The sequence below is a fragment of the Olea europaea genome, unplaced genomic scaffold (genome assembly GCF_002742605.1).
Source record: "Olea europaea var. sylvestris unplaced genomic scaffold, O_europaea_v1 scaffold256, whole genome shotgun sequence".
NCBI classification, from domain to species: domain Eukaryota; kingdom Viridiplantae; phylum Streptophyta; class Magnoliopsida; order Lamiales; family Oleaceae; genus Olea; species Olea europaea.
Window position 1 is genome coordinate 1,754 of NW_019243883.1, and position 13,276 is coordinate 15,029.

Consider the following 13,276-nt stretch of genomic DNA (forward strand, 5'->3'; position numbering starts at 1 on the left):
ATCTCCTACTATCTAAGAGTGACGAATCCTTTATTGATCTATCACAACCTTCATACGATTCTTGACATACCCGAACGATATCGCATTAGCGGCCCTTTTCAGAGTAACATCCAACACCGCCAAAGTATGACTATCCTCATATAAGGTACTATGACGACCTCAAGTCAAAGGACCAATTCCACTACCGAACGTTAGAGATTAACCACTGACACTCAGATAGTTATCCATGTGGAATCTCTCGACGGGTCTCCAATGTTTTGTTCTATAACAAAAACACCCAGTGTTCATTTAAGTGTCACCACACTTTAGCTTATGAGGTCAGCTACTTACTTCACAAGTAAGAAATGCCACACGTGATGGTCTATCCGTAATAACGATATCCGTATCTCGTTATTACTTACGACCACGGATGATTTAAGATTCAATCAGATGTAATTTGTATCTCACAATCACAACTCCTTGTGATTAACAAATTACAAATATTTGAATCTACGGACTCTATTATTTATTTAATTGTCTATTAATTAAATAATAGATCTGCCATTTAATTGCATTAAATATATATAAAAGTATTTATGTCCAAAGTTGATTGGACCTAGGGCATAATACTTACACTTATGTCATTTCTAATTTGATGTACTTAAAACAAGCATTTCTTATTTGTGATAGTAAATTAGTAATAAAGCTGATCCTTTTAAGTATAAGATTACGTCAAAGATTTAATAAGAGAGTTAACTTTGAGTTCATCATAAATGATTTTAGTACTCTTAACAATAAAAATGGAAAGAAAGAACGTGTAAAAGTTAAATTGTTAACCACAAGTTTTGAAGCACATGAAACACATATGACTAGAGATGTCAACGAGTTGAGTCGAACTAACTCACGAACTGAAACTCAAGGCTCCGGCTCAACTCGAATAAAATGAAAATGGGCTTTTTTTTGCCCGAGTCGAGCAAAAAGTGGCCAAAAATTCGAAGCTCAACTCTAGCCTTATCGAGCCGGACCGGGCCGGGCCGACCTGAGCTGGCTCCATTTTTTTTATTTTTTTATTTTTTATTTCCAAAGGCAACACACATGGCCTTTAAAAAGGTAGGTATGCTCTATTGCCCCTCTTTTTTCCCCCCCTTTTTTTTATTTTTTATTTTAACAAAGCTCGACCGAAAATGGGCTCGGACCGAGCCTTGGCTCGATTATAACAAGCCTCGATCGGGGCCGACTCGAAATTTTTCCTGACCAAGCCACATGCGGTCTAAGTTGGTGACCCAAAATTTCATCCCTACATATGACATGGGTACCTTTGCACAAAAACTTTAAGGAAGCAAGATACGTTATTGAAAAAAAAAAATAAAAATAAAAAAATTTGACCAGAAAATAATAATATTCCAACCATTCTCTGATTTATTTATTTATTATTATTATTATTATTATTATTTTTTTTTGACATTCGCCTTTTCTCTCTCTCATGTTCATGATATATTAACTACTTAAATAAAATAAATTTGTGGCTACCAATAGCACTTGTCCCCATATTTTCTAAATGTATTAAACCTAGAAAAAGATCTGTAGCTTTTTTTTTTTCTAAAGTCCGATTTTTTCCCCCTTTTAAGTATATTTCTTGATGGTTTTTTGAATTTTTAATCTTCAAAAATATAAGTGGTGTAAAATTTTCATTAATTCAGATTTTTGAATTTATTATTTAAATTTTTTTTAAAAAAATTTAATTTTGTAATGCTAAGTTATTTAAGTTTTTATTTAAAATATTTATTGATGGAAATTGCTAAGTTAAGTTTGAGTTCATCATAAATGATTTTAGTACTCTGTCTAACAATAAAAATGGAAAGAAAGAACGTGTAAAAGTTAAATTCTTAACCACAAGTTATGAAGCACACGAAACACATATGACTAGGGATGTCAACGAGTTAAATCGAACTGGCTCACAAACTGAAAATCAAGGCTCGAGCTCAGCTCAAGTAAAATGAAAATGGGCTTTTTTTGGCTCGAGTCGAGCAAAAACTTAGCCAACAATTTGAAGCTCGACTCTGGTCTTATCGAGCCGGACCGGGCCGACCTGAGCCGACTCCTTTTTTTATTTTTTATTTTTTTTGGTTATTTTTTATTTTATTTTTTTTTCCAAAGGGAACACACATGGCCTTTAAAAAGGCAGTCTGCTCTATTGCCCCTCTTTTTTCCCTTTTTTTTTTTTTTTTTTAATTTTAAGAGAGCTCGCCCGAAAATGGGCTCGAACCGAGCCTTGGCTCGATTAGAACAAGGCTCGATGGGGGCCGACTTGAACTTTTTCCTGACCAAGTCATAGGCGGTCTAAGTCGGTGACCCAAATGTTTATCCCTACATATGACATGGGTACGTTTGCACAAATTTTTTAAGGAAGCAAGATACGTTATTGAAAGAAAAAAAAAATTTTAAAAAATAAAAATTGACCAGAAAATAAAAGTATTCCAACCATTCTGTGATTTGTTTATTTATTTATTTATTTTTTTACTGGTCTTTATTCCATAGTCTTATTGACTTGTCTTAGTTTTTATTGATAAATAGTTCCACTTTCTATATCTTTTAGCCAACCATTGGCACAGGAAGTTTTACTTTTCCTTGCTTATTTACGAAAATCCAGACTCGATTGCAACAAAAATTCTCAATTACATAATTGTCATCAGGAACAATCACACCAATCACCAACGGATTGTCTTTCTCAATGATTCTCTTGGCTTTTTCTCCATCCATACCGAGGGTGTTAGGCCACCTGTATTTATACCCTATATATATATATATCCTTGTGTTAAATTTTGAATTATTTGCAAGTTTAAGCATTATCTGAAAATTGTATTACACATATATTTTATATCAATATACATGAATTAATCAGACACAAACTCACCTGGAGTACAGCACGCATGGTCAGTGCATGATCCGTTCGCACATGGTGGATAAGGATTCATTATTTCTATACTTCGAAATCAGTTTTTACTTTGTGGTTATGGGTAGTGCCTATTTGCTGTTAAACAATCCAAAGAAAATAAAGAAAAAGGAGGAGGTTGAGATTTCATTGATACTACATTAATTAATTGAATGTTAAAAGATAGTTTAACTTAAATACAAAAAGAATATATATAGGCTAAACAAAGAAAACTAAAAAAGGACTATTTTACCCTTAATAAATAATAAATAATTCTATATTTCTTAACAATCCTTTTATAATACTTTTTTCTGTAATAATCTGTAGATTTTTTTGTAAAGGTGGATGCTTTAAATATTGAAGTATTTTCCAAATTCAAATATGATTCAATATTGATTTATTCTTTTATTACATATGAATTATATGAATAATTTTTAGTTTCTCTATATACGTAATTGTAATTAAATCTTCACATCTCCAATTATTGAATTCTTATAATAGCAGTAAGTGTGAGGCCCCTCAATACCCGAATAAGAATTCAATTAATTAACTAATTCCAAATTATTTCCAAAACAATTATTTATGGAATCTGGAAAAGAAATTGGAATAATAATTGATTTTGTTTCAAATGAAAATCCAAATGAAAAAAATCAATCGTAAAAGCTATCCCAAGAGTGCTAAGCTATTAGGATTTCCTACGCCTTGAGCGTGTTTATTACGTACATTTAACGGGAAGGTAGTGACTAATTTTGTAATAGTTCAGTTGGATAATTGAAACTTCACAAATTTGCGACAAATAATAAAGTAGTGAATAAAGTATATTGAAATTTTTAACACTACTTTTATCCGAACAATAAATTAAAAGTGATTTTGTATGGCTAGAATTGATAATTAGTTAAAGTAGTGAATAAAGTGTATTGACATTTTTTTTTCTTGTTTAGAACTTAATGGCTCACTATAGACTCAATTTTTATTTTTATTTTTATTTTTTTCAGATTTTCAACATGGAACATGTAATAAGAATAATTTTAATTTTCTCACATAAAGTGAACATATTAATCAAGTCATACATACGTAAATCATTTAACATCTTTGTACATGTAAAAATGTGTAGACATATAAATGTCAGAGCATATTAGTTATCACGAAATTTCCCCAACATTCTTGTTTATGTTTAATAAGGTGGATAAACCTTGTAAGATATATACAACTTTTAATGTCATTATGAACTCTAATGTCATATTGAAATCTAACTTTTATTTCGAAAGGTCAATCTTAAATAATCCAAACTTTATGCTTTAATTATTTAATAATTTTTTTTGTCGATAATTGGTAAAATCTCATCGTAGTTCAAAGGGATATAAGTATAACAAATTGTACTTACTTATTCTCTACTCATTGAAGAAATTATACATATATTTAACTATTTTGATTTTGATATCAACATATAGAAAAGCATGACGAATATTAACTCTTTGTTTAGCAAAATTTATAAATCATTTATAAAATTTTATATAATATTTATTTACCAGTTATTTATTTTTATCAATTTATAAAGTAAACGGTTTATAATCCATCCAAATGGAGGCTAGATGTCAGAATGGTAACCATTCGAAAGACTTAAAATGCACAATACAATTTGAAAAAGCCAGCCTTTCTCAATCTTATCTAATTTAAATCATTAATATTTTATTTCTTGAACTATTTATCAATAAAAATAAATGTCTGATTTTTTTCCCTTTTAAGTATATTTCCTGATGGTTTTTTTATTTTATTTTTAATCTTCAAAAATATTAGTGGTGTAAAATTTTCATTAATTGAGATTTTTTGAATTTATTATTTAAAAAAAATTAAAAATTTCATTTTGTAATGCTAAGTTATTTTAGTTTTTATTTAAAATATTTATTGATGGAAATTGCAATATTGAAAAAAAAAATCCATCCAAAAATCATTAATTATTATTTTTATATAATTTTTTATTTTTCTCATCAACTAGCCCTAAAAAGTGAGGGACGGGAAATTTCGTCGCTAATTTTCTTTTAATTAATAGAAAGTAAACCTTTCCTAATTCCATCGGTTAGTGGTAAATTTATTATGTCGCGTGTTTAATTAGCGTATTTGAAAACATCAAGTAAGAAGTTTAATCTAATGTAGGAAAGTACTTATTTATAATGTACAACAGCCAAATTTAACAATTTCCAAATTAAAATAAAATATTAATGATTTAAATTAGATAAGATTGAGAAAGGATGGCTTTCTTGGATAGTCGGATTACAACATAAGATCAACTACCTTAAAAGAAGATTAATTCCTTGTTATATCAGGACTTGTAAGAACGATTTTATTATAAAACACCCAAAAAAATAGGGATCAAATATGGATATTTTGTCCTATACGAGTTCATGTTCCCGTAGGAGTCCTAGTGCCAATTTTTCAGACTCCTAAACAAACTGTATCACTCTCTCATGCCTTTTTCACCCCTCAACTACTTCTATATATGCAAATGCATGTTCAAATCCTAATTAAAACTTCATCATTGCTTTCTCTTCTTCTCTCAATTCTTTTATTTTTCTGAGATGGGTGGCGTTAGTATTGCAGTTGGCCGGGGCAGCAAGGATAATGATCCCTCGAAGTACCCTGGAAAACTCACATGGTATGTTGTGTTAACATTAATGGCTGCAGCCATGGGAGGATTGATCTTTGGATACGATATTGGTATATCAGGTATAAAATTTAGCCTTGTAATTCTTTTTCATGGTTTTGATTATTCAAGAAGAGTTCTGGTTTAAGTTTCTTGGTTTTCTTGATGCAGGTGGAGTTACTTCCATGGCGCCTTTTCTGAAGAAATTCTTTCCTTCTGTTTATCATAAACAGATGGATGATACATCAACTAATCAGTACTGCAAGTTTGACAGCCAGATTTTGACACTTTTTACATCATCCCTCTATTTGGCTGCCCTTGTAGCGTCCTTTTTTGCATCAACAATGACCAAGAAATTTGGCCGGAGAAAGTCGATGATGCTTGGTGGAATAATTTTCTTGGTTGGTGCCATAATCAATGCTGCGGCAGTGCACATCAGTATGCTAATCATAGGCCGTGTTTTATTGGGCATTGGCGTCGGCTTTGCCAACCAGGTAACTTACTTAATTTGTATCGGAGTTTATTCTTCTTGTTAATGCAAAAGTTGGAATAGATCATCTAATTTCTGTTCGATTCTGTTAATTATGCAGTCAGTGCCTCTTTATCTATCAGAGATGTCCCCGTACAATTATCGTGGAACTTTTAATGTTTGCTTCCAACTGATGATCACAATTGGAATTCTGGTAGCCAACCTGCTTAATTATTTCTCTGCCAAGATTGAAGGTGGCTGGGGATGGCGGCTCAGCCTTGGATTGGCTGGAGTTCCTGCCATCGTCATCATCATTGCATCTTTTTTCCTCTCCGACACCCCAAACTCTCTCATGGATAGGGGAAAGGAAGACGAGGCAAAAGCACTGCTCAAACGCATTCGTGGAGTTGAAAACGTTGATGCTGAATTCAATGATATTCTTGCAGCCAAGAATGAAGCAAGACTAGTACAGAATCCATGGCAAAACATCTTAAAGAGGCGGTGCTATCGTCCACAGTTGGTTATGTCCATCTTGATCCCTTTCTTCCAACAACTTACTGGAATCAACGTGGTTATGTTCTATGCTCCTGTGCTCTTTAAAACCATTGGATTTGGAAGCGATGCTTCTCTAATGTCAGCTGTTATTACTGGCATCATAAATGCCTTGGCGACTTTAGTATCTGTTGCATTTGCTGATAAATGGGGCAGAAGAACTCTGTTTCTTGAAGGAGGTGTCCAAATGCTTATCTTTCAGGTCTAACATTAACTGTTTTTGTATACCACATGCACTCATATTAATTATACATGGTCATAGCTAATGTAAGCTTTTGCTGATTCTTGACGATACAGATTGCAGTTGCAGCTCTTATTGGGGCCAAATTTGGTGTGACTGGAGATGTGACGCAGCTACCAAAGTGGTTTGCCATGGTGGTGGTGATAGGCATCTGCATCTATGTCGCTGGTTTCGCATGGTCTTGGGGGCCATTAGGATGGCTTTATCCAAGTGAGATTTTCTCGTTGGAGGTCAGGTCGGCAGGGCAAAGTGTTAACGTGGCAGTAAACATGTTCTTCACATTCTTAATAGCTCAGGCGTTCCTTTCGATGTTGTGCACGATGAAGTTTGGTCTCTTCATCTTCTTCGCATTCTTTGTGGCAGTGATGACAGTCTTTTGTTACTTCTTCATGCCTGAGACGAAGAACATTCCTATTGAAGAAATGACACAAGTCTGGAGAGACCACTGGTTCTGGAAAAGATATATGAATGATCCAAACGATCCAGTCAATAAAGCATTGGAGCTAACAAGGATGGAACAAGTCTGATTTTGTTAATTCAATTCTTCTTTTTCCTTTTCAGTTCTTACTTTTTGTGTTAGAAATTATCATTCCAAAACTGTAAATTTTCGTGTAGTTTTCAATATCAGTAAAATTACACCCTTTCATTATTCATTGGGTTCTGCTTTACTATATTTTTGCTGACATCTACTGATTGAAATTGTGATCATATTATGCTTCATACATGAAATAGATATTCTAAAATTTCAAATGATATGGAGATCTCCTTTCTAATACAAACTGCTAAATGTCAGCTTCTATCATCAAAAAGAAGTAATATGCCGCGACATTAATATTTCATTAAATCAGCTATATCTTATAGTGAAAACACACTTTTTGGAACTGATGGTGATTTCAAGATTACCTTGAGATTCACGAAGTTGAAACTGCTAGCAAATTCTACAGTACTGTAACTTCAAATCATCAGGAGTCGGAACAACATTTCTTGAGGCCGGAAAGATTGGAAAGCATCTTAATCATCATCTTCTTCTTCTTCCTCTGATTGAATAATTTTAAACTAATTTTTTTTTTTTTTTTTTTCAATTGTGCTGTAATAAACTTGACGTGCATTTGGCGATGCACACTAAAAATCTTTGTTAAACACTTTGAGAGTGTTCGAGTGCTTTGTCATCAAACTTGTCATTCCCCACAAAATTTGCTGAACTCTCATTCGTGAGTTTTTGAAATATATACTACATTTATTATGTAAAATTTACTCGAGTTAACAATTTACAAGACGGTGCATTACTTTACTTTAATCTCAAGACTCGAAATTTATTTGTTTAATACAAACTATTCCACATTCGAAATTTTATTAAGTTGCAAACGCAAAATGGGGCCAACCTTGCCCATTGAGTGCTCTATATTGGGCAATTGACATCACAAACTATTAAAATAGTTTAACCGCATTCTAACTAGTTTGATGCTTTGTATCGATTTGGAACAACGAAGAGTTTGATGGTGGCATCACGCGATAGAATTCAGGGACACGATCTAGATTGGCATGAATTGATGATTTGAGGCGGGCTGCGTCTGTTAGCATTGAGAGCATGCTGTCCAGCAAATTTCAATACTCGGATTAAGTGAAAAACAGGCCACATGGAAGGTACATGATGGCAATTTCGGGTGGTTTCTGCTGTAGGCTTGACAACGGGACAGTTTTGGGCAGTTTCTAGTATTAAAGGGCTGAAAATTTGGGAAAACTGACCCAGCAGTTGGGGATGTCAAATGTAATCCTGATTTTCATCTATATATTCTAAATGTTGGTGCATTTAGATGATATAGAACAGTGAATGTGTGTGATGAGGCTACAATGACTGTGTTGATCCTTCACTTATTTTTGTACTTGGTCATTTTCTTTTTTTATTAATATGGAGTAGGAAAATGTTTCTCAATAATATGTGTTTTACTTTATTGTTTCGATAAATTCCATTTTCTAGTCTTTACATAGTTCAATTTGTGTGTTTTAGAGATCCGAAAGTGTTAAATTTGTACGTTGGCTGGTTGGGGACAAGAAACCTCGATGATATTGTTGGGTAATTGCTTCAAAAGTCAAAGTTAGAGGACTTTTATTGCAAATAATAAAAGGTAATGATTGTATGGAATACTTCTAATTAAAATTGAAAACAGAATTCTCACAGATTTTGGTCTCCATTTTTATAGTCGATTTTGAAGTCTTACACATAAAAGTAGTTATGGCAAAAAAACTCGCCCCGCCCCGACCCGACCTGACGAGGCCCGTCCTGAATGAGCCAAAAAAACTCGTCCTGAGCGGGTTAGCGGGGCAGGGCGCCCCGTTGCGGGGGGCGGGGGCGGGGGCGTGAAGGAAAAAAAAATTAAAATAATTTTATTTCTAAACAATTCACCGGTTAAAAACTCATTTGGAATTTTTTATTTTATTCTCTAATAATAACATAACTCGAAACTTTGAAATGTTTGGGATAGATGGGCACCCCGAACCCACCCCATTGCCATCCCTAAATAAAGGTTTCCTTATTTGAGTTGAAATTGAACTCTTTTACTTAATAATTGATCATACAAATAGAGGATGTATTTATTATTTCATGTTTGTGGCCTAAGAGTTGATTCGAGAGAGAAATATTGCGAATTTAGCATCTTGAAAGTTTTCATACAAAAATTAGAAAAGTGAGTGTGGTAAAGCACGAGTTTATTTTTCTTTGTAATATTTGGAGATTTAGTTTGCGAGTGAAATTTTATATAATTGTAACAATTTTCATACAGTGAAAGGCTTTGACAGTCCGATTAACTTGTGCGTCATATTCTTTTTTACTAATATTCTCTTGAACATCAAATGATCATACGAGTAAATAAAAATAAAAGGAATTGGCGTAAAATTCCCAACAGATATTGCAGATTTGTTGGAAAAGCCCCATGACACCCGGCATGTTATGCCTTTCTTTATCATAGTGTTTCAAAAATCGAATTGGATCGACTAGTCTAGATCGATAAACTATTTAATCGGGCTTCGGTCTAGTTTGGTGAAACGGTTGAACCAAGTTACATGGAAGCTACCCAACCACTGTTACCACTCTGCCACATTGGTTCCTATTGTTATAGAGCTTGTCAAAAAAGTGTTTATAAAGGGTTTTGTAACGCCCCAAAAATTTTGGAATAAAAATATATTTGTCTTATATATTATAGTTTTAAAATTTGAGGATTGAAATGAAATAGCGTTTAAAGTCATATTTTATTTGGCACCAATAATTACATTTTGATAGAATGAGTATAAGTATATCAATATTGGGCTCATTTTGTATCTCGCATTTAATAACGTATTTTCAGCTCAAGAAAATATGAGTTCTTTTAAGTTAAAACTAAGTTATTTCAATTCAAAGAAACATAGATAATAAGCATCGTTTTTATTATTTAACAATATTTCTTTTAAAATAATTAGGAAAAGAAGCTAGTATTTTATCATAATAATCAATGTTTATCTTTTCTATTAGAGAAAGAGATTTAATTATTTTTAATCCTTGTTTACATTTATCTGCCAATATTTTTGATTTTCTGGTACTCGTGATTTAAGTAGTTTACAAAGTAATATGTAGGGAGAGATATTTTTAGTTAACTATGATTGATTGATGTTTGGATAAAATAATTTTCTCTTTGATTAAAAATTCATTTGTTTTGATTTGGAATCCTACTTAGAATATTGATTTAATATTTATGACTTTTTGACCATTCTAAGATGACACACGTTTTTAGGCCTAGCTTTGAATGAATTGGTTATTATATAATAATATTTTTGGACAATCTCTAGCCTCTAGGCATGATGCATGGCAATCATACCTTGTACTCTCAATTGTGTCAATTGCCTTTAAATTAGAATTGGTAAATTTCCTTATGATAAGAGTATGGGTAGCCACACGTGCATGCACATTTCCAACTCTCAATTAGGATAAAGGCTAATTTTAATTGCTAATTGAATTTGAATAATGGTAAGACACGATTTGGGGCCTCTAACAAATTTAGTTATTTTGGGCATATAGTCCAATTAAGCTTATAATATACTATTTAATTATTTATTTCATTTTATATGATGATATGATAACCTGTCATTTTATGTAAATTGACACTAACTTGACCATTCTTATGTTAAATAGATCCTAATTAATTTAATTTGATTGATATCCAAACAAAGAGTTTTTGTAATTGGACAGATTAATGAGCTAATTGACGAGATTTCTGTTGGTTAGATTGCATAATTACCCTTTATATATTTTTAACAAATTTGGCAGTCAAAACCTTTCTTAATTTTACACCTCCCTTACACTATAAATTCATTCCAAATCCTCGAAAATTTATGAGATACAAAACCACTCTCTTCCATCTTCACTTAACTCTCCACTGCCTGTCCAAGTCTCCATTCCAGAAGTGTTCTCTTTGTATTGTCGGAAACGGGTTTTAATACTCTTAGAAAGGATTTTGGCACGTGGAATTACCACTGGATCGACCTTAAATCCACAAGACACGACAACAACAAAAAGGTTTTGGGAACGTGAATTCCTTACTTTTCTATTATCAATCGAGGTAGGATACTTTATGTGCAAGTTGTTCTGTCCTTTCAATATTATGGTTTTTGACGTGATTTATTTCATGAAATGCTAATCGACCTACGGGTCCAATGAAATGAAATGAAATGTTCGACTAAGATGACACACGTTTTTAGGCCTAGCTTTGAATGAATTGGTTATTATATAATAATATTTTTGGACAATCTCTAGCCTCTAGGCATGATGCATGGCAATCATACCTTGTACTCTCAATTGTGTCAATTGCCTTTAAATTAGAATTGGTAAATTTCCTTATGATAAGAGTATGGGTAGCCACACGTGCACGCACATTTCCAACTCTCAATTAGGATAAAGGCTAATTTTAATTGCTAATTGAATTTGAATAATGGTAAGACACGATTTGGGGCCTCTAACAAATTTAGTTATTTTGGGCATATAGTACAATTAAGCTTATAATATACTATTTAATTATTTATTTCATTTTATATGATGATATGATAACCTGTCATTTTATGTAAATTGACACTAACTTGACCATTCTTATGTTAAATAGATCCTAATTAATTTAATTTGATTGATATCCAAACAAAGAGTTTTTGTAATTGGACAGATTAATGAGCTAATTGACGAGATTTCTGTTGGTTAAATTGCATAATTACCCTTTATATATTTTTAACAAATTTGGCAGTCAAAACCTTTCTTAATTTTACACCTCCCTTACACTATAAATTCATTCCAAATCCTCGAAAATTTATGAGATAAAAATCACTCTCTTCCATCTTCACTTAACTCTCCACTGCCTGTCCAAGCCTCCATTCCATAAGTGTTCTCTTTGTATTGTCAGAAACGGGTTTTAATACTCTTAGAAAGGATTTTGGCACGTGGAATTGCCACTGGATCGACCTTAAATCCACAAGACACGACAACAGCAAAAAGGTTTTGGGAACGTGAATTCCTTACTTTTCTATTATCAATCGAGGTAGAATACTTTATGTGCAAGTTGTTCTGTCCTTTCAATATTATAATTTTTGACGTGATTTATTTCATGAAATGCTAATCGACCTGTGGGTCCAATGAAATGAAATGAAATGTTCAACCTGCGGGGCTCTATGAAATGAAATGAAATGTTCGACCTGCGGTTCCCTACGAAATGAAATGAAATGTGAGATCGCCTTCGGGTCTTCTCAAATTGTATTAGAGCTTTCGACTGATCACCGATTGCTCTTGACGAAATGTTGGTATTAAATGTTACGAGTTTACGTTTTAAATTATTATATTGTTTGGACGCACGTATCCTACTGAGTGTAATTACTCACTCCTTCAATTTCAATATTTCAGATCAGTACGGTCAACGTGGATGGTAGCTGAGCGGTGCGCGGGTTGCCAAGTAAAGAAAAACTTCGCAAGAAAACGTTTTAAAATAATTCTGTTAGGATTATGTGCTTCAATTTAATTCTGTCTAATGTTCTATGTTTACGCGACATTTTGTTTATTCAATTTGGTATTTGAGTATTAAATAAATCAAGAGTTTTAAATTTCGAATTAAATATTTTCGCTTTACGTATGTGATACGAAATGATATTGGTAACACCTCAAATTTTAAGTCGATAAAAATTTAGGGCGTTACAGGTTTTGTTTATAATAGCTAGAAATGCATGATAGATAAATGTAGTACTTTTAATATCACGAAATATGTGAATAAGAATTGGTTTAACCTTTTTTGCCATTTATAAACTGTTTATTAAAATTAAAACTTGCCAAATATGGCTATAATTTTCACATATTATGTTTATTTTTGTTTTAAAAAAAGGAAAAAAAAAAGTTATTTTCCTTTAATCACATTTTGAAAAATTATAAATTAAAGACGAACTTTGAAAGAGAACCAAAAG

The 13,276-nt window shown here is 32.4% G+C and overlaps 2 protein-coding genes across 2 annotated transcripts; one reads left to right on the plus strand and one right to left on the minus strand.

Annotated features, from left to right (window-relative positions):
- Positions 1-2,527: 2,527 nt before the first annotated feature.
- LOC111382784 (inhibitor of trypsin and hageman factor-like) lies at positions 2,528-2,970 on the minus strand. Its single transcript, XM_023006819.1, has 2 exons — positions 2,894-2,970; positions 2,528-2,771 (listed from the first exon to the last, which is right to left on the minus strand). Exons 1-2 carry the CDS (start codon positions 2,952-2,954, stop codon positions 2,572-2,574), a joined length of 261 nt encoding a protein of 86 aa, XP_022862587.1. The 5' UTR covers positions 2,955-2,970; the 3' UTR covers positions 2,528-2,571.
- A 2,431-nt stretch (positions 2,971-5,401) lies between these two features.
- LOC111382837 (sugar carrier protein C-like) lies at positions 5,402-7,415 on the plus strand. The gene is made up of 4 exons (XM_023006880.1): positions 5,402-5,635; positions 5,724-6,046; positions 6,143-6,775; positions 6,871-7,415. Exons 1-4 carry the CDS (start codon positions 5,488-5,490, stop codon positions 7,339-7,341), a joined length of 1,575 nt encoding a protein of 524 aa, XP_022862648.1. The 5' UTR covers positions 5,402-5,487; the 3' UTR covers positions 7,342-7,415.
- The last annotated feature ends 5,861 nt before the right edge of the window (positions 7,416-13,276 follow it).

What these genes read in the sequence shown, in the direction of transcription:
- LOC111382784 (XM_023006819.1), bottom strand. Translation starts at nt 2,954, where the DNA reads ATGAATCCTTATCCACCATGTGCGAACGGATCATGCACTGACCATGCG. An exon ending in CCATGCGTGCTGTACTCCAG is followed by an intron (nt 2,772 to 2,893) that starts GTGAGTTTGTGT and finishes ATATATATATAG; the next exon opens with GGTATAAATACAGGTGGCCT.
- LOC111382837 (XM_023006880.1), top strand. Translation starts at nt 5,488, where the DNA reads ATGGGTGGCGTTAGTATTGCAGTTGGCCGGGGCAGCAAGGATAATGAT. An exon ending in ATACGATATTGGTATATCAG is followed by an intron (nt 5,636 to 5,723) that starts GTATAAAATTTA and finishes TTCTTGATGCAG; the next exon opens with GTGGAGTTACTTCCATGGCG. An exon ending in TCCAAATGCTTATCTTTCAG is followed by an intron (nt 6,776 to 6,870) that starts GTCTAACATTAA and finishes TTGACGATACAG; the next exon opens with ATTGCAGTTGCAGCTCTTAT.